Source organism: Mytilus trossulus, chromosome 1, assembly GCF_036588685.1.
Source record: "Mytilus trossulus isolate FHL-02 chromosome 1, PNRI_Mtr1.1.1.hap1, whole genome shotgun sequence".
Taxonomy (NCBI): domain Eukaryota; kingdom Metazoa; phylum Mollusca; class Bivalvia; order Mytilida; family Mytilidae; genus Mytilus; species Mytilus trossulus.
In genome coordinates, this window is record NC_086373.1 from 25,042,658 (window position 1) to 25,070,029 (window position 27,372).

The window sequence follows — 27,372 nt, forward strand, 5'->3', positions numbered from 1 at the left end:
CAGGTTAATATTGTTTTGAGACGTCCTTCAGATTCTAACCGCGAACTAAGTGTTCTGGGTTTTTGAATACGTTGTCGGCATTAGCTTGCTGCAGATACATAATTCGTGTGTTATAGGTGCTCATTAATTTGTTAACCAACAGTGACTGAACATGGACGGGACAATGATTCTTCATTCACTTGTAGTGATTTCTTTTTTGATTATGCAGATTGTAAATTCAGAAACACAGGTAAGAAGTTTATTTGTCCGGTTGAAAGGTAATGCTTCAAAAATTAAATGTGTCAAGCGGTCCGTATTGTGACGTATGCTTTCTTCACATAAAAGTCCTATCACAGTCAGGAGTCTACTTCGTCAAAATTATCTCCCCATTACGCCAGTTAATTTTCACAATCGTAGAAATGGAAGCCATGGTAGGGATGACGCGCTACCAATTTTGCTCTTGGAAACCGATAAATTTATCCACATTGCACCATCACGATCCTTATATGTCAGTTATATTTTAAAAGAAAATGTAATAACTAGCTAATGAGCATCAGTTACTGATCTTGTCTGCATTAATTCAACTTAAAACTATTGTCTGACGGGTTGTCAGGTGGAATTTTCAAAAATTCATAAACATTTAAAAAAATATTTCGTGGAAGGGCAGACTAGATTTTTTAAGTGTATGAAGACTATAAACCCTAGTTATCACACACACAAAATTATAATTTTTCGAGGATATGCATTTTCATCATCCAACTTGTTAGACTGTCGTCAAGTACTTTCAGTAAAAAAAATAGCTATTCGAACACACTTTCTCTGTTTTTGTGACTCACTAGATAGGTATTTTACTTGACCCATATATTTCATCTTTTGGTACTGTCATTTTTTTTTTGTTATAAAGTCAAGCTGTAGCTTTAATATATAAAAATGATAGAATCTGAAGCTAGACGATGTATGAAATATTCTTACTTTGTACGATATCAAGACAAAATACTCAACTCAAACACGCCCTAACATAAAAAGGTGCACTCGATTTTCTCTTTTCGATACAATTGTTACCTATTTTTTGGAATTTTTTCTTCAATCACATAATGGAAGGGCAGACACGAAAATTACTGAACTGATAGATTGGTATGTTTTCTGTCCGTGGTAATTTTTTCCAAAATATCAGTTATGCATTTTCGTCATCCAACTTGAAAGATACCCATGTCGTCGACTTGATTTCTAATTGATCTGCTTAACTATGTACTAGATAAATTGAAAACTTTTTAAAATAAAACACCTCGTAATTGAGGAGAAAATTGCAATATTTAGCCTTCTCTTTGTTTGTTTCTATTAACTTTAAAAAAAATGTCACTATAGTAAACAATACAATAAACATTTTTCGCCTTCTCTAAAAAAACGAGCTTCGATTCTTTTGTTCTATTTCAAGCTGGTTTCCGACTGATCATGCGTAACTAAACACTTTCATGACTTGGTCTGAATTGTCTTAGGGATATGTGTATTTTAGCTGAGGACAAGAACAACTTATTATAGAAGTCAATGTTTCAGTGTTATTATGCTAATGTAAATTTTTATTCTTGACATTAATTTTTGCTAATGTGTTTTGATCATATTTCTTTTTGTGTTTCCTTGGTGACATGTTTGTTTATTTTTTATCGAAATTAAGATATAAAACAATGTTGATTGTTTCATCCTGATTTTTTACATTGTCTACCTATTATGTCTGATTGTTTTGTTCACACATTGTTGTCAATATAATGAATTTGTATACTAGTGAGAGGTTTTGCTAGCTACAAAACCAGGTTTAGTCCAACAAAATGCATGTACCGGGTCAGGAACATGACAGTTGTTATCCATTCGTTTAATGTGTTTGAGCGTTTGATTTTGGTTGTTCGGTATTTTTATTATTTTACTTTTAAGAGAAGTAAAGTACATGTATTGCAATAAAGTCAGCGAATCACATTTAAATATGCTTTCATTTTGGAACAAGATGTCCAAATATTTAACCCTGGATTACGTATGACGATATTTTTCAATCAAGCTATCTACGTTCCTATCACTCAACATTCCGCCTCTCTGTACTCCGTTTCAGCTGTCTGTCATATTAAGTGACTTTTAATTTAGTGGTGGTTTCCTGTCCGATAGTACAAATTAATCACCAGCCAAGAGGTCATCACTTTTTGTGATGATTTGAATTATCATTGATGATAAGACAATAACAATCAAAACCAAGGAGTAAACAAAGATCATTGATGATAAGACAATAACAATCAAAACCAAGGAGTAAACAAAGATCATTGATGATAAGACAATAACAATCAAAACCAAGGAGTAAACAAAGATCATTGATGATAAGACAATAACAATCAAAACCAAGGAGTAAACAAAGACTCACAAAACTTTTACAAAAAATTACATTAACAGTTATAAATAAGAAATAAGAAACAACACGAACTCCACTAAAAACCGGGAGTGAAATCATGTGCTCCGGAAGGGCAAGCATTTCCTGCACCGTATATGGCACCCGTCGTGTTATCTAATATAGTCATTTATATAGAAATGTCTACCCTAGGAATGGTTTAACTTAGGCTATACTTGGCAAAATTGTTCGAAATGTTTTGATTAAACCTCTTCGACTTCGTCTTTTATTTGTCCTTTTAGGTTTTTTTATCGTTGCACTTTCAACTTAAGTGCCAGTCTTTATAAGAATCAGGCAATTTAGGTAAAAATTTAAACATGGTCAGAAAAAACCCACCAAGCTAATCATGCTATTTAATACTAACCATCATCCTGAGTTAAAAATAATAGGTCTTTCGTTTGTGTGTGTCTGGTAATAACAAATAACTTGGTTAGAAAATTGGTTAGAATGATAGCAAGTTACAGAGTTAGCTCCCCTTATTCCTTAATTTCTAGTGCATTTCAACCAAATTGTATCTTCTATTACCAGAACGGATAACGGAAATGAATGTTATTTTTGTGCATTACTACATTTTATGGACTGACATCAATGTCAAGTTGGGTGGGTTTTTTTGGTCATGTTTTCACCACTGCCTGATTCTTAGGGAGACTGGCACTTAAGGCTCATAATTTCAGTAAGCGAAATTAGTGTTCAATTGTTACTTGCAAAGAAGTTTCTTTCATGTAATAAAAAAAAATTGATGTGCCTGTTTAAATTTGTCTTTAATGAACATTGACATTAGCAAATGTTATATTATAAATAGAATAAATGTCAATGTTCACTGATTTAAAAAGCACAAATTGAATTAAGATTAACAGTACAGAAGAAACATAAACTAACCATAGATACCTGCTGGATGAAATTTCGTATTTACGCCAGACCCGCGTTCCCTTTACAAAAGACTCACCAGTGACGCTGGAATCCAAATTAAAGAGTTAAAAAGGCAAATTTTTTCAACAAAGCAGCGTTTAAACGTTAATCAGGAACCTATTTTCTTAATCGCTCGGATTTAATGCACATTGTGCCAAAACTGATCGTTCTTGTTTCTGGATAATCATTTTTCAGTCTCTTACTGATTTTTAATCGTCATGTTATTCCTTAACTTTTGAAGAGTAAAGTTTTTAAAATTTCAATCGTTTACACAGTATTTCGTAATTTTTGTTTTGAATATTGTTTGAATATTGTATGTTGCATAGTATTACAAAATTATTATAAAATTCAAATCGTACAAACTTTTAATTTTAAAGCATTTTTTTTTTCATTTTAAAAAATTTTTTTTTACTGAGTAACAATAACTCGGGAAGGGGACGCACATAACGACATGTCTGTAAGCCTTCGACAAAAGTTATCGCTTGAAGTTAATAATACTGTTCTTCCTTAAACTAAAATTAAAACAACAGAAGTCAATTTCTCTTCGTTATGTAATGTGGTTATTTGTAGAATGCCTTGTATGACAGTATTTTTAATTCATTTGACCGTTTCGTTGACGAGAATAGTAAAGACCGCTTCACGTAGGAAAATGAATATTCATGCATAAGGTATATTATTTTGTTTTTCAGAATCCTAGAATATATTATATGCACATAAAATCTGATGTGAAATTCCGATTTGCAACAACTTTAGTAACCAGCAAAGTTGCTAACAGTGCAAAAGCTTCAGTTGAAGCACATTTTGAAGTCACCCTTCCAGATGCAGCATTCATTACTGAATTTGTTATGTAAGTTTAAAATGTTGATGTTGACAAAAAGTAACGAAGACATAAATATATCTGTCTGTCACGTGTGTAACCTTTCAGATTTAAAAAAAGAATTTGAATCACATTTTCAATTTTCTGTTAACTTAACAAAAAAATCTTCTACAAAACCTAAAATGTTTCATGAGAACGTTGCAAAATTGATTCATAAGAGCGCAAATTTAATTCTTGTAAACTGCAATTAATAAATAAAATTCAAAATTCAATAAAAATTTTAAAAAAATGTCACACTGCTTTTATTTAACCATCTGAAAATTCGCTATAATCAATTTTAAATATTCAATGAATGCCTATTATCTGTTTTGAATTTATTGAACCATAAAACAAATTTTTGACTCTTCACATTGCAAAAATTGGTTTTATGGTTCAATAAAATCAAAACAAATCATTGCCATTTATTATAAATAAATTTCTTATCATTTATTATAGATAAATTAAAATTAAGTATGTCAATAAAGGCTTTGATTTTGTAAATATTGCCGGTATATTTAACGACCATTCTGTTAAAGAACAAATTCCTGGATATTTTGACAATACTGAGCTACCTCTTATTTGTTATATTTACAAGAAATCTACCCGAAAATTTGTGTTTAATTATAGTCAATTGTGTAAAGATGTTAATATCAGTGAAAATACACCTACTTCATGTAATTGCAGTAATTCCGAATATATTTATGGACCCATTTCCCATGTTATAACAGGAGATCTTAACATCGTTCAAGACCGAGAGTTAAAATCATTTCTCAGTAAAGGACCTAAATATCGTCCCCCGTCAATTATTAATTGGAATGAGTGTCGTAATATCATCCACGACTCACTCCATACTTACTGTATGAAATGGATAAAACGGGAAAAAGCTGACAAAAAATCTTTGGACTCTTTTTTTAATTCAGTAATGAAGATAGTTGATATACGTATTCAACATTTTAAAGAACATTTTACTATTAACAATAACCACAATAAACCTATTTCTCGTATCAAACATAAACTAAAAGAACTAGCCAAGGAATTTGTTTTTGTCCCGGCCGATAAAGCTGCTAATAATATTATTATTGTTTGACGTAAATTTTACATCGAGGTTCTGAAAAAGGAAATCACCAATTCACCAACATTCCAACTGACTCCATTTTCAGAAAACGAAATCTGTAACAAACATAAACTTTTAGCCACCGCTTTACAAGCAGAGCCAAATACAATGAAAGTTCCAACTATGTATTGGCTTCCGAAGCTACACAAAACCCCTTACAAATATAGATTTATTTCGTCTTCAAGCCATTGTTCAACTACTAAATTGTCTATTATTCTTACCAGCACACTTGGTACAATTAAAAACCTTATAATAAATTGTTCAAATAAGGCCTTCGAAAATAGTGGAATAAATTACTTTTGGAGTGTCAAGAACTCGTTGGAAGTACTTGATAAATTGCATGCTTATATTGGTGATTTTGAATCTGTTCAAAGTTTTGATTTTTCTACCCTGTATACCACATTGCCTCACATTCTCATTAAGAAAAAATTCACACACCTAATTAAATGGGCATTCAAAAAATCAGAATGTGAATATATATGTTCAAACTCTTTTAGGTCATTTTTTAGTAGCAATAAACAAAAAAACTATGTTAATTGGACATGCTTTGATACTATATATGCCCTTGAATTTTTACTAGATAACATTTTTGTTCGCTTTGGGGATTCCGTATATCGTCAGATTATCGGAATTCCAATGGGGACTAACTGTGCACCACTTATTGCGGACCTCTTTTTGTATTGTTACGAGTTACAATTTATGACAAAAATAAGCAAAGACCCATCAAAACAACATCTGATAAACAAATTTAATAATACTTTTAGATATTTGGATGATATTTTGGCTCTCAATAATGACGACTTCAGTATGTATATTAATGAAATTTATCCTGGTGAACTCACTTTAAATAAAGCTAATACTAACAATGACCACTGCCCTTTCCTCGATCTTGATATCTATATCACTAACGGAAAGCTGAATACTAAAATTTATGATAAAAGGGATGATTTTTCATTTCCTATCGTTAATTATCCGTTTTTAGATGGTGACGTTCCCTTGTCACCATCTTACGGTGTTTATATATCTCAACTTGTACGATTCGCTCGTGTATGTAACAATGTTTTAGATTTTAACGAGAGAAATTTATGTATTACTGAAAAATTATTACACCAGGGTTTTAGATATCACAAACTAGTCAAAACATTTACTAAATTTTATCATCGGTATAAAGACATCATTCGTAAATATAGCTCAACATGCAGACTTTTTATACGTTCAGGTATTTCACATCCAATTTGTTATGGAAATATTCTTTATAAAGCACAAAGGTGTCAGTATTCACCTCATAAACTTACAAAACCTTTGAACAGACTTATTAAGAAGGGATATAATTACGATACTGTTGTCAAGTCATTAAAGATTGCATATTTTGGCGTTAATATTGAGTCACTGATAAGGTCTTTGCGTCGGAACTAAACACATTTATTCTAAAAACAGTTGTTGGCATGACAAGGGTTATGTTCTTCTCATATATGTTATGATGGTATGATACTAAACCCCTTACGGGAAGGATTGTGCCTGATGTTCATATGATGAAATCATAATCTTTCAGTCAGTTTAATTGAAGTCTGGAGCTGGCATGTCAGTTAACTGCTAGTAGTCTGTTGTTATTTATGTATTATTGTCATTTTGTTTATTTTCTTTGGTTACATCTTCTGACATCAGACTCGGACTTCTCTTGAACTGAATTTTAATGTGCGTATTGTTATGCTTTTACTTTTCTACACTGGTTAGAGGTATAGGGGGAGGGTTGAGATCTCACAAACATGTTTAACCCCGCCGCATTTTTGCGCCTGTCCCAAGTCAGGAGCCTCTGGCCTTTGTTAGTCTTGTATTATTTAAATTTTAGTTTCTTGTGTACAATTTGGAAATTAGTATGGCGTTCATTATCACTGAACTAGTATATATTTGTTTAGGGGCCAGCTGAAGGACGCCTCCGGGTGCGGGAATTTCTCGCTACATTGAAGACCTGTTGGTGACCTTCTGCTGTTGTGTGTTTTTTTTATTTTGGTCGGGTTGTTGTCTCTTTGACACAATCCCCATTTCCATTCTCAATTTTATTCTATAAAAAAAGGCGCAAAGAACGTTTTGTATAATTAAGATTACCAAAATACAACGTACATACATGTTGGCGTAGGAATACTCTACGTCAGAGTGGGCGTGTCGCTATCAAAATTGACAACATAGAAAATAAAACTAATGATTTTAACCTATCAGAAGACAGTAAATACACCAAATTTATTTATTAATATAATGTGCTGTAAATTTTTCAGGGAAATTGATGGACAGGTGTATCCGGGAGAAATCAACGAGAAAGCGAAAGCGAAAGAGAAATATGATACAGCAAAGGAGAAGGGTCAAAGTGCCGGACATGTGGCACAAAAGTAAGTACTCGATCACAGTAAGTTATTAAATGTTTCAATTAAAAGAAACCAATTTTATTTAAAGAATGTTATTCTGATTTTTAAACTTTAAACCATTAATGATTTGCAATTAATATATATATATATATATATAAAAGAAGATGTGGTATGATTGCCGATGATATAACTCTCCGTCGGTTAGATTTTCTTTAAAGCGGAAATACTAGTAAAGCTAATTTATGAATAAAACAGAAGAAATAAAGAGCAGGTTATTTTCATTCTAAAAAAAATAAATCTTTTTAATTCCTACTAAACAATCATCAAAAGTAAATAAAGAAATAAAACAAAACATCGGTTATTTATTTTTAACGGATGTCAATTTAAAGATTGATTAAAGTAAATAAGAACACATCTACAAATAAACATAGAATGGAAACTTTTGTCTTGAACTTAAATAAATGTAGGGAAAAAAAAACCTACAAAAATAGCTGCAATTTATGAACCCTAACGTTAGGTATTTATGCAATATTCGGAGAAAACTCCTAAATATAACATATTGCGCAAGCCTCTATATTACAAATAACATTTTATTCCATTGCAGACCCAGACATACCAATCGTTTTAGTGTTGATGTAAACGTAGCAGCAGAGAGTAAAGTGACCTTTAACCTTACTTACCAAGAATTATTAGAGCGAGTCTATGAACAATACGAGCATATAATATATGTAGACCCAGGTCAGATTGTGGAGGATTTCCGAATTAACGTGTATCTTCATGAGTCAAGAGACATTACTAAGGTCTCAGTGCCACCACTCCGAAATGATATTATTTCGGGGATCACAGGTAACTAGTTCATTGATAGAAAAAAAGGGTTAGCAACATTACTGTGTTCGTCAGTAGTAAGTGTAGAAAGGAATTACAAGGTTTTAATTTACACATAAAAAAAATCATTTTAAGGATAATTGTACTAGAGTTAGTTGGAGTCGTTATGTTTTTGATACTGATCCCATGTTGACGATTTCATGACATTAAAAACGGATGATTTTTAAGTGTTAGAAATACGGTCCCCTTTGATGAGAAAACGTTCACACAGTACAACCTCTTACCTGGCTTGTCGCGAATGCATCAACAGATACCTGAGGGGTCTTTTATTTTGACATGATGAACATGATAATTCAGACTCAAAAATTGACAATCAATGACTGTATTTGTGTGCTATAAAGTATAAGTGCTATTATCTATTAAATACACCTTAATAATTTGTGTGCTATAAAGTATAAGTGCTATTATCTATTAAATACACCTTAATAGGATGGCAGAGAGCGGCCATGAAAGAATTTCTTTTTTCTTTTAACATACTGTGTAGTCCCTCTGACAAGATAATATGTCGTTCCAACAAAAAAAGTTATTTCGTTCCCTCAAGATAATGGTGTTTGTTAGATAAATGGTTTATAAGAATATTATGTATATAATTATGTTAGAAATAACGAATGACATCATAGTATTATCAGCAGTTAATCGTGTTCTCTCAGTATGTCTTTCTAATGGTTGCTTTTATTGTTTGAAAAAATTAACATGAAAGGGAAACAAATATTCGTGCAGCGTTATCGCAAACATTGAAAAACCGTTCCATGAATTGATTGAAAAGATTTCTGGTCATACTTTGTATCCATTATAGTCAACCCCAGACAATAAATCAAATTCAAATTATATTTTTTTGTTTTATTTCTAATAGAAGAGAAAAACGCATTGGCTGTCATTGACCGACCAACATCAAAGTCTGCCACTATTCAGTATGCTCCGACCACCGATGACCAGAAACAGATGTCTGACCAGGGAATATCAGGATTGTTTGTTGTCGAGTATGACGTCCAGAGAAAATTTGACGCTGGTGAAGTCATGGTAAATGAATAAAGTTTAATCTGTACTCGGTTGCTTTCAAAAAAACATGAAATAGTACGACCTTATCAGATTTCATTGAGATTTGTAGATATTCATATTAAACATTTTTAACTATCTAGTCATCAAATTAAAGAAGCTATTTTGTGAAGTCCTACCGCACCCACCACTTAATATTCAAAGCTTTTTTTTTTGTGGAAATTAAAATTAAAGGTTGTATAGGACTACCATATTGTATAGGAAATATTGAAAAACAACCCATTAACTTGCATGAAATGCTGCCATATACTCCGCATCTGATTCAATAAACATGGTATAGGCAAATTGTCAAAAAGCTGTTGAACTGTTTTGAGGAAGTTTTGTAAGATCTCATCTATTGATTGTTTTTATGTTTGTCTTAGTTCTACTTCTGCATAATTATTTTCATATATTTTTTAAAAATAAATGTGTTTTTTTTTTAAACAAATCGTAAATGCTTCACAATAAGCACGTCGTTAAATCGTATTTTAACAGGTTGTTGACGGATACTTTGTGCACTTCTTTGCACCAGAAGGTATGGATCCTTTACCAAAAGACGTCTTATTCATCTTAGATGTGAGTGGATCTATGTCCGGCACTAAAATAGCACAACAAAAGAGTGCCATGAATAGTATTTTGAAAGATCTTTTCGAAGGTGATCGTTTCAACATAATGCTGTTCAGCAATGGCAATAATTTGTGGCAGCAAACCTTACTGTCTGCTAACAACAAAAATAAACAGAAAGCACTTCAATATGTTAAACTTATGAGAGCAGGTGGAGGTAAGTATATTGTAAAGAATAAATGCCAAACAAAGTTTAAAGAAATCTTTCTCCATTTTTTTATAGATTTTATTGGTTATTAGATTTTTATTTAACGCGATTTTCAGCATTATAGTGCTATATCATAGCGGTAAGTTTTAAGTCTTTGCAAAAGTCGCAATGCCTGGAGAAAGCTATCGACCTTAGGTAGGTAAACTGACAATCCTAGTCAATTAAGATTGGAGTCGAATGCACCAACCACGTTCGGGATTCGAACTCACAATATCAGTGTTGAAGGCTATTCGACTACTCAGCTGGCGTATTTGGCACCGAGGCCCCTTACTATTTATGAAAATGTTATCAAAAAGTACAACAAATTTAAGAAGGGAATAACACTTACGGCATACTCAAATAAAGTAGTGGGATAATCAAAGGCTTAGTAGTTTCTTGGAGTAGTGCAATCATTATAAAGAAAATATGGATATAAAAGAATGAGGATATGGTGAATGTTATTTTACTTTATTTGTTTTAAGAAACGAATGCTTCTTTTTTTCAATTTTATTGAAGTTTTGAAAAGTTGACAGAAGCACATTTTGTATGAAGCGCTTGAGTTATTCTAAAAAAGTGTGCACGATCAACAATTTTACAAACCTATCATGTTACTATAAGAAATATTCAAACATTTATTTCTTTTTATCATATTTTTTATGCTAAAACTACGGAAAAAAAGTTTTCAATAAGTTGTTTTCTCTTATTTACATGTGCACTCTTTGTCGAAGCACATGTGTGTACGAGTGTAATATTTCATTTTGATATGAAGGTTAATTTTTGAATGACGCGCGATTGCTTTCTTGCCAATCAAACAAACGGATGCTCGTGAAACATACATTTACATGTAATGAAATTACTATACGACCATACGGAGAAGTAACATTCAAGCAGGCAATACAAAAAGGAAAACAACAGTCCACAACCCGGGTGAACTCAGGTGCTCAAATTATATAATAAAAATACTTACATTTTTGATACGTCAAATATATAATATTTCGGATTTATAATATATTTTATTTTCTAAACTATATGTTTTGATCGTGAGTCCTAGATATCTATTGTTCACTGTACTTGATGTTTCCTTACCTTTTTTTTTTTTTTGAAGGGACGAATATCAACGGTGCAATTTTGTCTGGAATAAGGTTTTTGAATTCTATTCCAAGTCAAGGAACTACGGGAAATCGAAAGAAAATACTGGTATTTCTTACTGATGGGCTAGGCGATACCGGCGTTGATACGGTTCTTAATAACATCGACAGGAAAAATACCAAAGGGTTGCCTATTTATAGTCTTGCCTTTGGAAGCAATGCAGATTATGAATTTGTAAAAAAGGTTGCAGTAAAAAATAAAGGCGTTGCTAGGAAGATATTTGAAGATTCTGATGCATCGCTACAGATAAAGGGCTTCTACGATGAAATTTCATCGTCAGCGTTACAAAATGTTACCTTTAAATATCTTGACAAAAACACCGATGTTACTGAAAATGCAACAAAAATGAACTTTGATACGTTTTTCAACGGAAAAGAAATCGTTATTGCTGGCAAACTATCAGACGACAACATACAAGTCCTGAATCTATTGGTTACTGGTAATGGGGTGAATGGAAATGTTGAACTGGAGCTTGAATCAGATATTCAGAGTCGTGATCCGGAATTGACAAAAGCTGGTGACTTTGAGAAAATCACGGAAAGAATATGGGCATATTTAACAATCAAACAACTTCTAGAAGAAGCCATCGGTGAAACTAATGAAATTGAAAAGAAGATTTTAAATGACAGGGCTCTAGCAATGTCTTTGAAGGTAACTAGTGTTAGTAATAAATATTTGATCTATTAAATGACTCTTAAACATGGAAACTAAACTGAAAATAAGTGCTAAATAAATGACAAAAACATATTTATGTAAAGTAAAATAAATGTTTTGCTCTTTTCTTTCAAACCTATATAAATAAAGAAAATATGGGTAACAGAAATGTTCAAAATGTTAATATCCACCTAGTGTCTGTTCACAATAAAATGTCAGATGATTACTGAAAAGAGTAATTGCCCTTAAATGACGAGAATTACCCATTTTGTTCATGTTTACCAACTATCTTGAAAACTATGATACATAGATAGAAACTTAAATAGCACAAATTACCAGCAAGACAATATTTATAAACAAGTCCAACGGCAGATATCATTAGTCGACTCCTTGTTGGTTTTATTGCTCTTCAATGACGATGTGTATCTATCTGGTAGTGGTTTTTCATATCATCGTTATAACTATAATTACGGAAGCGTATTAGGGACATAGAAAAAAATAAAATTGGCAGTGAACTTTATTTTCAAAGTCGAAATTTTGACATTTCAAATCTCGAAATTTTGACTACAACTTGAAATTTTGACTTTTCAAATCCCGAAATTTTGACTTCAACTGAAATTTTGACTTTCTAAAATCTTGAAATTTCGACCTTTTTTAAAGTCGAAATTTTGACTTTTTTAAAACTCGAAATTTTGACTTCATAAAAAGTCAAAATTTCAACTTTAAACTCAAATTTTCGACTTTTTCTAAACTCGAAATTCCATCTTTAAAATCTCGAAATTTTTATTTCAAAGTTAAAATTTTGACTTTTGAAATCTCGAAATTTTGACTTTTTCTAATTACTTTGAAAACTTTGATGTTAGTATTCAAACACAGTCATTATAATTGTAGAAGGAGTAGACATAGACGCAAATTATTAAAGCGTCATCCACACATTTTTGCAATTTATATTCAGAAATTGGTTTTGTTCTTTAATTAAGATCAGTTAGTATTTAATATTGAAGAGTTTCTTTCGGAAAGAACCTGCATTTTGAAAGAACAATTTTTTTCTCCATATTCCAGGCATGTTTTAGTTTCCACGTCACTGTCATAGGATCGACAATCTGATGATATTTAGCATCACAGTTTCAAAGGCCTGTTTAGATTCCCAATAGCAAGTCACTGACTTTGCCTTGTTTAAACAGTGGTAAATCAAGTAGCAAAAAATGCCATGTATATTCAGAACAACCAATGAGCTGCTCAGTTTTCTAGTTTGGAAATTTTTAATTGTTGGTTCTTTTTTCTGGAACATTGATTAAACCGTACCAGTTGGCATTCTTATGACACAACTATTAACCCTAGTCTTTATATATTAGACTGTTGAATAAAAGTATGTCGTAATAAAGGTGTGTCGGAATAACGAGGTTGTCTTGATACACATATATCATGTATATGAAGTCCAGACTTGAAATATGTATTTGAACGAGAAACATATTTTATTTATTCTTCGGCAAAAAAAAAGATTTTCTATCTAAAATAACCTCTTTAAAATGGATTAGTTTATTAAAATATGCTTATCAAATTTATGATGTATATGGCTCTCCGCTTGTTGATATAAATGACTGTGAATGTGATAGACGCAAACGTTTAAATACTGAGGAAAATCGAAATTTTGAGTTTTAAAAAAGTCGAAATCTCGACTTAAAATAAGTCGAAATTTCGAGTTTAAAATAAGTCGAAATTTTGAGTTTAAAATACGTTGAAATTTCGAGTTAAAAATAAGTCGAAATTTCGAGTTTAAAACAAGTCGAAATTTTGAGTTTAAAATACCTTGAAATTTCGAGTTTGAAATAGAAATTTTGAGTTTAAAGTTGAAATTTTGACCTTTTATAAAGTCAAAATTTCAAGTTCAAGTCAAAATTTCGGGATTTGAAAAGTCAAAATTTCAAGTTGTAGTCAAAATTTCGAGATTTGAAATGTCAAAATTTCGACTTAGAAAAAAAAGTTCACTGCCAATTTTATTTTTTCTATGTCCCTAATACGCTTCCGTATATAATAGATTGACACTTCAATTACAAAATGATAACAGTGACAGGGTCTACGATTAGGTAAACATGACCGAGACCGTCAGTTGACTCCTTATCTGAATCCTTGCTCTTTTACGACTTTTTGTTTTTTTTTCGTCTTTGTCTATTATCTTGAAAAATAAAAAAATAGATACGCTATTTAAAAAGCAAAAATAATAAACAAGACAGACAAGTTCTAAAATAAGTAAAATGTTGCCGAAATCTTTAGAAGACTCTTTAAAGTAGTAATTGCCGTAAGGTGACAATTTATTTTACCTTTTTTGTGTTGAGGCTAAAAAGAGATATAGAGCAACTTTAAACAGAAAAAATACAAGCAATAATACAAGATCAACAAAAAAAGGTCACAAATATTGTTTAAGTAGTCCGTATATTATAAACCATTTATATACAATTATTTCAATCATACACTGTTTTGACAACTATCGACCTTTATTTCAGTACAAGTTCGTCACACCATTGACCTCTATGGTTGTAATAAAGCCAGATGAACGAGATCTCGGTGACTTGGAAGAGAATGATGATGCAAGACGTATGTTGATTTTATATATGAGGTCTTGATGGGGTTTACAGAATAGAGAATATAGAATAAAGGACCAAAGAATAAGAGAAAAAAATGAGCCATCCAAAAATGAAGAATCGTGAATATTGAACAAAAACACCGGGCTCCGAAGTAAACAAAAAAGGGGAGTTCATAAAACCTGACATAACCAGAACACGCGCTAATATGATTTCATTAGATAAATATAACCATATTGGTCAAGCAAATAACACAAAATAGAACGCAGTATTAAATGGGCACTAGCTGTCAAGTTCATGTTCAGTGATTTGACTCAAATTATCATATTTGATTAATAACAATAAAACATTTATCCATATTATAAAAGGTCTACAATAAACCATTTAAAAGGCATGGGTTCGACAATATATACATGTAACTTCGTTTCGTGTGTTTTTTAGTTTAGACGCAATCGAACTATATCGCGTAGACCTCCGAAGATCTTCGAGGGTCATACATTCTCTACAATGTATAAACATACATATAGATTTAAATAGATATGAACATGATCGTTTAAATGTTCATAGGTCTGTTTAATTAAATTTTATAGATTAAAAAAAAATATATGCAGATCATTGTTTTCACCTTATAAGAATGTTTTTTAGGGATCGAAGCAATCAAATAATTTGATTTTGTTTCACTTGAAATGTTGAAATACTTTTCCTTCAACTATACAAATATAAATAACTGAACATGCACCATTCAAGCATTAATTACTTCTTACTTAGGTGTGAAAGTGAATAATTCGTCTTCAATGTTTCTTAACTTAGATTGACTGACTGATAAAAGCGATATATTATTTCACTATTTCCCTTTCATTAATGATTGAATAAAAAAAAATCATATTTTTATATTTTTTATATTTCTCGTAGCTAGTGCTCATTTGAATACAATAATCAAGAATAACAAGTTTGAACATAAAACATAGAATTCGATGTGATAAAGGTTACTTTTGATAGAAATGTACCTCGTTTTCAAAACTCAGGTTTCACAAAATGTCTTAGCTGGTATAGTGGTTTTAAATTTGTATAACCAGGTTTTAAGTTATTGTTTTTTTAATTTAAAAAAAGGAACAGAAGATACCAAAGGGACAGTCAAACTCATAAATCTAAAATAAACTGACAACGTCATGGCTAAAAACGAAAAAGACAAACAGACAAACAATAGTTCACATGACACACCATAGAAAACTAAAGAATAAACAGCACGAACCCCACCAAAAACTAGGGTGATCTCAGGTGCTCCGGAAGGATAAGCAGATCCTGCTCCACATGTGTCACCCGTCGTGTTGTTTATGTGATAACAGTCAAATCCGGTAAATAGCCTAATTTGGTAGGTAACATTCATAAATGATCTCTTAAAGTTGAGTATAGTTACAATCGAGAACAAAACTCATCGTCAAGTTTATTCTAAAATTTAGATAACCTTTCATTTGGTCTATTTGTATATTTTTGTTTCTTCTCAATTTAACGTCTAATAAAGTTTATGTTCTAATCATCTACCCAAATTAAAATGTCTGGTTTTGAAATTGTATTCAATCAACAAACGAACGACTGGAATATGGTACAGACTTTATTGACTTGGTTTAGGAACAACAATGTATTTTCCAAAAATGGTAGGTTAACCCTGGTTTTATAGCCAGTTTAACCTCCCACTTGTATTCCAGTTGGTTATAGTCCATTGATGTTAACACTTTGTTTGAGCAACTAAAATAACATAACACTCATATTTAATCAAATTTGGTTAAGATTTATTTCATCTTGATTGTAAATATGTACACCTTGTTTGAATAGTTTGCAGATAATTTAATATATGGAAAGCTAAGAAGGGGCGCCATACATTTTGCAGTGTGATATAATAACAAACTGTAAAATATGTATTTCCAGTTATTGATTCAAGCAGTCATTTTCTCTTGATTTATTTACGTATACAAATATTTTTTTCATTTACTGAGGTATAACTGTGCAAAATCGGATCCGTTGTAAGGAGAACAGATGTATTACATTAATTTATCCTTTAAGTTTGTTGTTGTAAGCTATTTTATAGTTTGAGGGTAACGAATTCTCAAAATTACTCTGAATCAAAACTACTCGAAATCAATTTTAAAACAAAATTCATAAGTAATGTCTCCACAATAGAATGGAAACGACTTTAAGCTAGTTTTGTCACATAAACATTGAAAGTTTTATTTCTTTTAAATAGTTGCTCTTAGTAAGGTATCTAGTACTAAGCAAACGAGCTCTGCGTCGAAAAATAAGAAACGAACCAGTCCAAAGCGAGGAGGTGGCGGAGGTGGAGGCAGAGGTTATAGTTCAGGAGGAGGAGGTTTGTATAATTGAAATAAAGTGAATCGATAAATTGTATTGCCATTGTTTTTTGTAAATGTTCTGTCTGTATGCTTACAATTGAAATGGAAAAATTGACTGTATAAAGCTGCATGTATCATGGTTTTGAAACAAAAATGAAGTTTTGGTTTGAGTAGTCAAAACAAATTTACTGTTGACGGGAGGAAGTATAATCTTTACAATTTCTACATGTAAATACGGTTAATGTGAATTGCCTTCCTCCTTTTTAATAGTAATGTTTTATATAATTAAAGTAAGTGCTTTAAGAAAATAATGGACTCAGTATGATCCATCTTATATTTGATGGTAAACTTGAGCATTTGATCTGTTCTAGATTAAATTGGCATAAATAAAGGAGATTTGGGGTAATTTTCAAAGAGACAGCAATTTAATGACAATTTTTGGTGTTTAGAGAAAATGCAACTAAAATCAAATTGGACGGACAAAAATACGGACAGACAGACACGGATAACAGTTTATTCCCTCTTTTGGAACATGGATGTTTTTTTAGTATGACATTGTTTTAGGTTTTGATTGAATTTTCATCAAAAGAAGAACATGGTTCATGATGAAAATATGAACCAAAATACAAACAGATAAAGGCAGTACATGTTTTGAACAAGCATATATTCATGTGAATCAGATAACAATTATTAATACAAATACAGTATTACTGTCGCCCAAATTATATATCTGGCATACATGAAGACAAAACAAGTTTCAAAGTGGGCAAAACACCTTTTTCATAATTTTTTTGATAATTCAGACCCTATCCATTATTAATATTGAATTAAATCAGACTTATATGTGTACCTCTTACAGCAGATTATATTCACAGTGTGGCGAAAGGTAATATCTTTGTTTATCTTGCTTGTTTGCTGAACCGTGAAGTCATTATTAGGTCAAATATACTACCCTCCTTTCGAAAAAGCATAATCAAACAGACAGATGGATAGGATTTCTGTCGGACGTTTCTGTTTTTAAAGAAGGGTAGTTTTAGACATAAAATAATAATGACGTCACTGTTCAGCTAACAAGCAATCTAACCAAAAATATTACCTTTGGCTACACACTCAATGAAAACCGCTGTGAATATTTCTCAATAAAAATAAAAAGTTCGTTATTTCACCATAAAATTAAGATTATTAGGCGAAATCCATTATCAATTTCCTGGTGTTATGCAAGTTGTGAAGTGGACATACCTTTGTCTTACTTTGTAACTTGTGGATTATAATAGTTAATTTTGATTGGTATACGACCTAATTTTCAGGTGGTGGAGATCCGCATTTTATGCTGAAGATAAATGGTATAGAATTCTCGATATGCTTTGATGTCGATGCACGTGACGGAGATGTTATCCGGATGTTGAAAGATCCAATCGCAGGTATGCATTGTCAATTGCTTAAAGATTTTGATAAACAAATCAACAATCATATTACTCTTTTTCACAATGCACACACATTTTAATTGCTGACGAACATAATACATTTATAAGCTTTTTTAGATAGTGGATTGACGATTTGGGGATGTGAAAAAAACAAATTTGCAGGAGTGAAGTATGTAACTTTCATCTTCTTTCTACCGTTACAGAAAGACAAATATTTTACTTTCTGGATCGACACACCAATTGCATGTTTGGTCGACATATAATGTGGTATATTGGTCGACACATCACGTGTTTTTGGACAACACATCATTAAGTGTTTTAGTTGATCATGTTGAGAAAGACGTCGGTTTTTTGGTCGACACCTCATTAAGTGTTTTAGTTGATTAATACTTCGGTTTCTTGGTCGACATATTATTTGGTTTATTGGTCGAAACTTCATTCGGTTTCATGGTCGACACAACATTAATAAAAAAAATTGTCGACACATTACTTCGATTAACATTAAGCAAATATTCGTTCGCTTCCTGTCATTTATTTCTCTTTGTCGTCGTTTTTTAAACAGGTATAACCATTAACGCTGGTATTGTAAGATCAACAATGAAAAAGAAAGATGGAGAGTTTAAAACATTCATTGGAGAAATTGTTGTACTGGCACCTGCTTCACGAATTCATATAAAACCGGACAAAATAAGATTTAACGGAGCTGAAAAATCCTGGACTGACCTATTCGATTTTAAAATGGAAGGAAGTAAAATCTTCATTTATGGAAATATAAGATCAGTATATATATATTTTGGAAATAACGTTAGTATTGAAATCCGCCGATTTATGAAAGACGGTACTGAACGTGATGTTAGCTACCTGAACATGTACATCGATAACGAAAAAGGAGTATCGAATATGGCAGGTGGTATATTAGGTAAGAATTCTAAAATCATAAATAAAAGACGATTCTTCAGAGAACAATTGAAGGTCTTTTCACCTCGATAACGAGAATGCTTTTTAAAGAACAGTGTTGGAAAAGGTTACTCCGGGTTTATGTTATTTGTAACTTCAAACTGATATTAAAAATTACAGTTATGGAGAGTTGTCTCATTGGCACTCACACCACATCTTCCTATATCTATAGGTACTTTTTTTTATAGGATTCGTCTGCAATAGGCTACATCCGTTTAAAATATGTTCATTTCTGGTTTACCTGGTACATGATGGAATGTCTACAACCAAATGCAGAAGACTTAATTGTTTTATAATGAACAAGAAAGAATTTTAGCAAAAGTCAAAATCTAGAACGTAAAATTGTCCTTTGACCTTGACCTCAATTTCAAGGTCACAGTTCAGTGATCTCAAATCAAAATACCACAGGTTGATCACTTATACGGTTGTGAATACTGATTTTAAATACAAAAGGGGAAAAAATTCCTATAAGGGTTAACCAAAACACTTCGACTTAAATGGTTGAATGGGTTGAAGTTGCGCCCTATCGTAAACAGTTATTTGGCAAACATATCATATCATTAACTGTTGTAAAATTGAGAATGGAAATGGGGAATGTGTCAAAGAGACAACACCCCGACTATAGAACAGAAAAAGGTCACCAACAGGTCTTCAATGCAGCGAAAAATTCCCGCACCTGGAGGCGTCCTTCAGCTGGCCCCTTAAACAATATACATGTATATACTAGTTCAATGATAATGAACTCCATACTAAACTCCAAAGTGTACACAAGAAACTAGAATTCAAAATAATACAAGACTAACAAAGGCCAGAGGTTCCTGACTTGGGACATGCGCAAAAATGCGGCGGGTTTAAACATGTTGATGAGATCTCAACCCTCCCCCTATACCTCTAGCCAATGTAGAAAAGTAAACGCATAATAATATGCGCATTACAATTCAGTTCAAGAGGAGTCCGAGTCTCATGTCAGAAAGTGTAACCAAAGAAAATAAACAATACCAGTAATACATAAATAGCAACAGACTACTAGCAGTGAAATGACATGCAAGATCCAGACTTCAATTACACTGATTGAAAAATTATGTCTTCATGATATGAATATCAAGCACGATCGTGCTCGTTAGGGGTTAAGTGTTTATTATCATAACATATATGAGAAGAAAATTAACTGGTATTAGGTCTCTACGACTTATAGTCAAATGAATGAATGCAAAATATCACCTATTTTAAATTTCCAAAGGGAAATAACTTCCATAAGATGTCATCCGATCACTCACGTTTAAATTAACCAAACCATTTCAAGAGTAGGCGAACAATTTGATGAATACAGTTTGTTGAAATTTTTTACGGTTTCCGAGATAAAAAGATAACAAGAAAAATGGGACGCTGGGAGATAACTCCAATAAAAATAAGTGTTTGGACACACAGGTGGTTTTTTAAACCCCCATTACTGTACAACATCATTGGCCAAAAATCCATTCGATATGTTGTAAAACAAAAAAGCATCATAGACGGCAGAGGGAAAAAAAATACAAAAAAATAATCGGAAGAAAAACAAAAGGTCTTTCCACGAAAAGTGGAAGGACCAAAACTATAACCGTCAAAACAGATCTTGGTCCGATTCTATATATGTTTTTCAAAATTTCAATCGCAAAGTTCTATAAAGTATGATCGTTGACAAAACCACCTTAAATCATGCAGAAATATTGCATTTTTATGCCCCACCTTCGATAGTAGAGGGGCATTATGTTTTCTGATCTGTGCCTCCGTTCGTCCGTATGTGCGTTCGTGCGTCCGTGTGTCCTTTTGCTTCAGGTTAAAGTTTTTGGTCAAGGTAGTTTTTAAAGAAGTTGAAGTCCAATCAACTTGAAACTTAGTACACATGTTCCTCATGATATGATCTTTCTAATTTTAATGCCAAATTATAGTTTTGACCCCAATTTTATGGGTCACTGAACATAGAAAATGATAGTGTGAAGTTCAGGTTAAAGTTTTTGGTCAAGTTAGTTTTTGATGAAGTTCAAGTCCAATCAACTTGAAACTTAGTACACACGTTTATCTATAATATGATCTTTCTAATTTAAATTAAAGATTTGATCTCAATTTACAGGTCTACTTAACATAGAAAATGATAGTGGGAGTGGGGCATCCGTGTACCATGGACACATTCTTGTTAACTTTTGGTCTGGTTTGCTTCACTTTTAATTTTGGTTTGAGATCAAGACGGCATTGTACGGATTGATGGCGTATTTAAAAAATAACTTGATTCTCGATTTAACATATACCGACATACAAATAATTGGAATAAATGTATATCATGTATATTATATAAAAATATAGCTATACATGTACATGTTTGCATATTCTAAAGTGCCTTTCAAAAACAGGAAATAAAATATTGGTTACACTCGCGAGCAGGTCTGTTCAAAAGAAGACGACCTCAGTCCTTGTCTAGCAGTCACAAAAGAGTAGATCTAGGATCAAGTTAATTTGGTTGTCAACTGTATTTGTTGACTTGAAAACAGACAATTGATATGTGACGGACTTTTGTCTTGTAAGGATGCGAAGGATACCATTTATTGAATTAATAATTCGTTTTTATTTTCGAATTTAAAAGTCGAAAAATGGTCAGATTATATTTTCTTTTATCTGTTATTAACAGTCCACTTCAAACAGTTTCAAAAAGTAGTTTTCGAAACGTACTCAGGTGTACAATTAAAATGATAGTAGAGGGGCATTATGTTTTCTTGTATGTGCGACCGTTCGTTCGTCCGTCTGTCCTGCTTCAGAATATTTTTTTTGGTCAAGGTAGTTGTTGAAAAAGTCGAAACTGAACAACTTGAAACTAAGTAAACATGTTCCCGTATGATATGATCTTTCTTATTGTACTGCCAAATAACAGTTTTGATCCCAATTTAATGGTCCACTGAACAACGAAAATGATGGGCGAGTGGGACATCCGCCTATTAATATGAACACATTCTTGTTAATTATTATATTTTGTTTCTATTTTAGGTGAGTTTGTTCATAAAAAGACAACTCTGTTTAAGATCAGTCTGGACAAAAGGGGTAGACAACATGGACACTTTAAAGCGACAGAAAATGCGAATAAAACTCATTTTAATGCCATTCTTCACATTAAGCCAGATATAATTACTGGTGAAATGGCATTGTGTTGGAATGTGTATAAGAAAACTGAAGGACTTCTAGCTGATGATCTAAAACATTATTTTATTTCTGATATTGATTCTACATAACTATAATAAAATAAATTTTAAAAAAAATGTGAACTACCATCAATTTAATTTTGATGGGTTGGATGTTGATGACCATGTCATTCATATTCACTGATCAACGTTTCAGTAAGGAATCAAATATTGGCCGTTTTATTTTTGTCAACCAACGTTTAAAGGAACCCATTTTAATAAGGTCTAATTATATAGATTTATCAACACAATCACTTTAAGAACAAACTTTTCCTCTGCGTGTGTTTATATCGGAGAAACATTAAATTTTGATTTTTTTCGAGTAAGGGACATAAGAAAAATCTGTTTTAAAATTTCATCGGCAATTTGGTCTTTCCCTAAATTCCCTAACGTGTCAATAACGACTTATTGGCGAAAAGGTTATCTCTAAAACTCTTGTGTGCCTACAAATATATAGGAATCATCAGAACTAAGTCCTGTAAATCTCTTGAGGATTTATCTTAAAGGGACACGCATGTGCGTAAAAGATTGATCATCTACAAAAGGCAACAATGACAATAATTATCTTGTTATAATATGTTTGATGTCGACTATAATTTTATATAATATTGTATATATTTGTATATTTTTATGATATTGAATCATCGATTCACTTCAATTTTTTTTTTATAAATAACATTTACGAATAAACTTTATTATAATACAAGTGTATATATTTCAACATGTTGCGTTGTAACCACGGACACGATATTCAGTAATTTTGTAATTTTAACATCTGTTTAAACATATTATTCAGAATTTGCAAAATGTGCTCAACGGGCCTTTGTGATTTTCAAAATATTAACTATGGCAGGTGTCCTATAGCCATTCTTCCCCCATGCCAATTTTTCCTGGGGGAAAAACTGGATCGATCCAATATTTCCCCCCGGAAAAATTGGCATGATCCAACTTTTCCCCCTCAACGTTATGGGGGGAAAACGAGGATCAAGCCAATTTTTCCCCTTTGCGGCATGATAAGCCAGTTTTTCCCCTTTATAAATTTATAACGTCGGCGACGTCAGTTAGAAATTTTTATTCTAAAAAAAGAATATTAACTTTTTTTATTAGTTTAGCGGTACCAAAGCTTCATCGTATTACTATAAATTGATATGTATTTATATATACCATGTATACATACAAGTTATATTTATACACACGAAGCACATTCTGATGCAGTGATACAATCCATTCTCATTCGTGAACCCTTGGTATCATTGACCTACTGAATACAATTACTTACTTAAACCACTTCTGGTCAGTTTGAAGATGTTGACTCTACATGATAAATCATTATTGTACCACAAGGTAAAAGTACACATCAAAGGCATGGATAGAGAAAAATACACATCGCCTTTAAAGCTTTCATTCAGGAGAAGAAGTTCGATAAGGATGAAACTTCATCAAACCTAGGGGAGATATGTACCCCCTCTCCAACCAGCATGGGAGACATGCAGTGGAAACGTGGAAGTACAGAAATTACCTCCGTTATTGTGACTCTCTGTATTAGATCTACAAAAATATTCCACCTGCCCTAAAGGTGTATATATAGTGTCGACCACGATCTAGCACTAATGATACAAATATCCACCGGAGTTACACGGACCTGGTAGTAAGTAATAAAAGGCGACCGTACGGCCTCCAAAAACGAAAAAAAAAATGTATAGTCGGCTATAAAATGCTCCGACCATACAAATTAGGGAACAAAACTAACAAAATTAACAGGCTTGTTGATTACAAAATAATTTACAAAAACTCAAATGACATGAACCAACAACAACCACTGTACCCGGTAATATATATATATACATGTGTTCCTGGCTTTGAAATGGACATTGGTACATAAACAATGTGGTGGCCATATTAAAACTCAACCCTCCCCCAATGAATTAATGAATTAATGTAAAAGAGCTAAAAAAAATATGTATCTATGAACCTATTTCTAACACTGTTCGGTTTAATTTTCAGACGTGTACATATATACGGTGATATCTATAATATAGGGGGAAAGATTGGCATGGGGGAAAAGTGACTATATGTATACGTATTGTCAAATTTCCGCAGGGGAAGAATGGCAATGATCCAATATTTCCACGGGGGAAATATTGGCTCATGCCAGTCTTTCCCCCGGGGGAAAAACTGGCATGGGGGAAGAATGGCTATATAACGCAGGGAGTTCAAAATGTAAGACATAAAGACATCGGGTTGCAGAAACATCCTGCGTAACGTACATATTATTATTGTTTATGTACCACTTCCTGGAGCGGTATTTATCGCTGTGCCCACGCGATTGCCATCGGCTGTTTTCTGCTCTTTGGTCAGGTCTATTAAGAGATAACTGTACGCGGAGACAAGTAAACGGGTATTTGCGACAGAAAAAACTACCGATTGACGTCTTAAAAGCTTCAAATACAATACAGTTATCTATATTCTAATGCAAAACAAGTTCATAATTAAATTATTATTTCAATGCTAAATCTTCATTAAAAAAAAATCCGCGAAAAGTTGTTATCTTCTTTGGTCCCAACACTAGATCACGTCCTAGGTATGCTTCCGGCGTTAAACATAAACACCGGCTGTTTTCTTGCTTCTGTGCGGCTTCAGATGTAATAAAATTTGATAAAAAGAGGATTTTTAGGTGCAACAGTTTTATGGCTTGTTATTGTAGAAATTACATATCAATACATTCAGCAATACAAAACGTCGGCAACCTTGGTTATAGACAAGGGGATAGAGAATTTTACGCTTACTGTCATCCAATCAGAACAATTGATACATTTACAAACTAATGCTGAATTCACACGTAATTCGAATTCGATTAGTATTAACTAACTAATTCGAATTAGGTAGCAATAAACAGTTAGGAAAAAATGTTAAAATTTGCCCTTATAAATTTTACCATCCCCTTTTTATTGCTTTCTAACAATATCAAGCTTACTGTTTGTGTCATATATGGGCATATGTATGTAATCAGAATCTTCCATAGATTTGATATCCAGTATATAAAATGGTAACATATAATTTCTTTTGTGTGTAACCATGGCAATTATCTGCATTTATTTGTTATAAAATATTGTAAAAAGAGGGGAAAGATGTCACATATTTCCCCGAAATTTGATTCAAAGTAGAATTTCAATCGCTTTAAGTAATACCTTTTCTGAAACTGTGTACATATATCATTCGGGTAATCCAATGAAAATCCTATGTCTTTCATCTATTTTTTTTGTAAAATTGCGTCAAAAACCTCGTGTAGAAAAAAATGTCTGTAAACATTACATTACATTTTCTGGACCGATTGCCGGTCTAGCTACGAAAATACAGATTGTCAAACAGCCAATTTAACATGTAAAAAATAATTTTGATGCTCTTATTAACCACCTTTGACGGCTCAATTAGCACTCAGCTGTCTGCAAAAGATTTTTTGTACATAATTACACCTTATGTAAGAATCCGGGGTTTTGATTGGTTGATTGCTAGCGTATTTTGCATGAATTCACTGTTATCAAATGAATATCGTTCAATTTTTAACGCCGCCGGGGTATTTTCCAAAAGGATATGCCTTTTTAACCCTCTCTGTCGTGGTATTTTGAACAGATATATAATGTTATGGAGGGGTATTTGCGAACAATACAAGTGGAGGGAATTAAATTTCCCGAGCCGCTAGGCAAGGGAAATGTTGTCCCAAGACTTGTATGTTTTGCAAATACCCCTCCATGACATGATATATCTGTTTAATTACACTGAATAAATTTTAATTTAAACTCTCTGTACTAGGAAAAGGAAATATATTCATTTGAGGACAAGTACTGTCATAAAATATAACGCTGGAACTATACAGGTACGTTTACGCGTTCGCGCTGTCTTTATGTAACGTCATATCCTAAAAAATGGCGGGAAGATGCTCGCGAGAGTAAAAAATGAATATCCAAAATGGCAAATACCATGGTATTTGAGGCAAATTCACCGGCAGTGGTGAAAAACAGGCAGATTCGTTTGAAATGAGGAAAAAATGTTAGAATATGCGAAAAATACACTGGCTATCAGCCAATGAAAAGCGGGCATTATTAAATAAGGTGGGTATTTGCTAAAAGGATATGCCTTTTTTACCCTCTCTGTCGTGATATTTACCAAAAAATACTCTATCCGACTAGACGCTTGTAACGTCACGATCATCAATGCGTTGTAGTACTTTAACATTCGGTGTAATTAAACAGATATATCATGTTATTGAGGGGTATTTGCGAAAAATATCAGTCTTGAGAATGAATTTCTCTCGCCTTACGGCTCGTGAAATTTAACATTCTCTCGACTGGTATTTTTCGCAAATACCCCTCATAAACATGATATATCTGTTCACAATAACTTTCCTATTTGAAAAATCCACAGGGGCCAAAATGCGAAACTAAACTCCTAACTGTGTATTGCTACCTTAATATAAATATTTTTTCTCACTTTTAACTTTTTGTTTGTGTTCTGCTGGCGAAAACAGGTAAAATGGCCTTTTATTTTTGAAAATTGGTTGAGTAATGAACATTTTATGAAGGTAAGCAGTTGACACTGAAGCTTGACAAAAACTGATTTCAATGAAAGGTGCCAAGTCAAAGTGTAAAATTTGTCTCTACCTCAATTTTTAGCAAAATCT

The 27,372-nt window shown here is 32.3% G+C and overlaps 1 protein-coding gene across 1 annotated transcript; it reads left to right on the forward strand.

The window, feature by feature from the left end:
* On the forward strand, nt 1-23,352 carry LOC134719986 (inter-alpha-trypsin inhibitor heavy chain H3-like). The gene is made up of 12 exons (XM_063582801.1): nt 1-229; nt 4,003-4,160; nt 7,557-7,667; nt 8,248-8,489; nt 9,382-9,548; nt 10,059-10,344; nt 11,480-12,174; nt 14,682-14,772; nt 17,002-17,124; nt 18,415-18,528; nt 19,094-19,450; nt 22,504-23,352. Exons 1-12 carry the CDS (start codon nt 152-154, stop codon nt 22,743-22,745), a joined length of 2,664 nt encoding a protein of 887 aa, XP_063438871.1. The 5' UTR covers nt 1-151; the 3' UTR covers nt 22,746-23,352.
* Nucleotides 23,353-27,372: the final 4,020 nt, after the last annotated feature.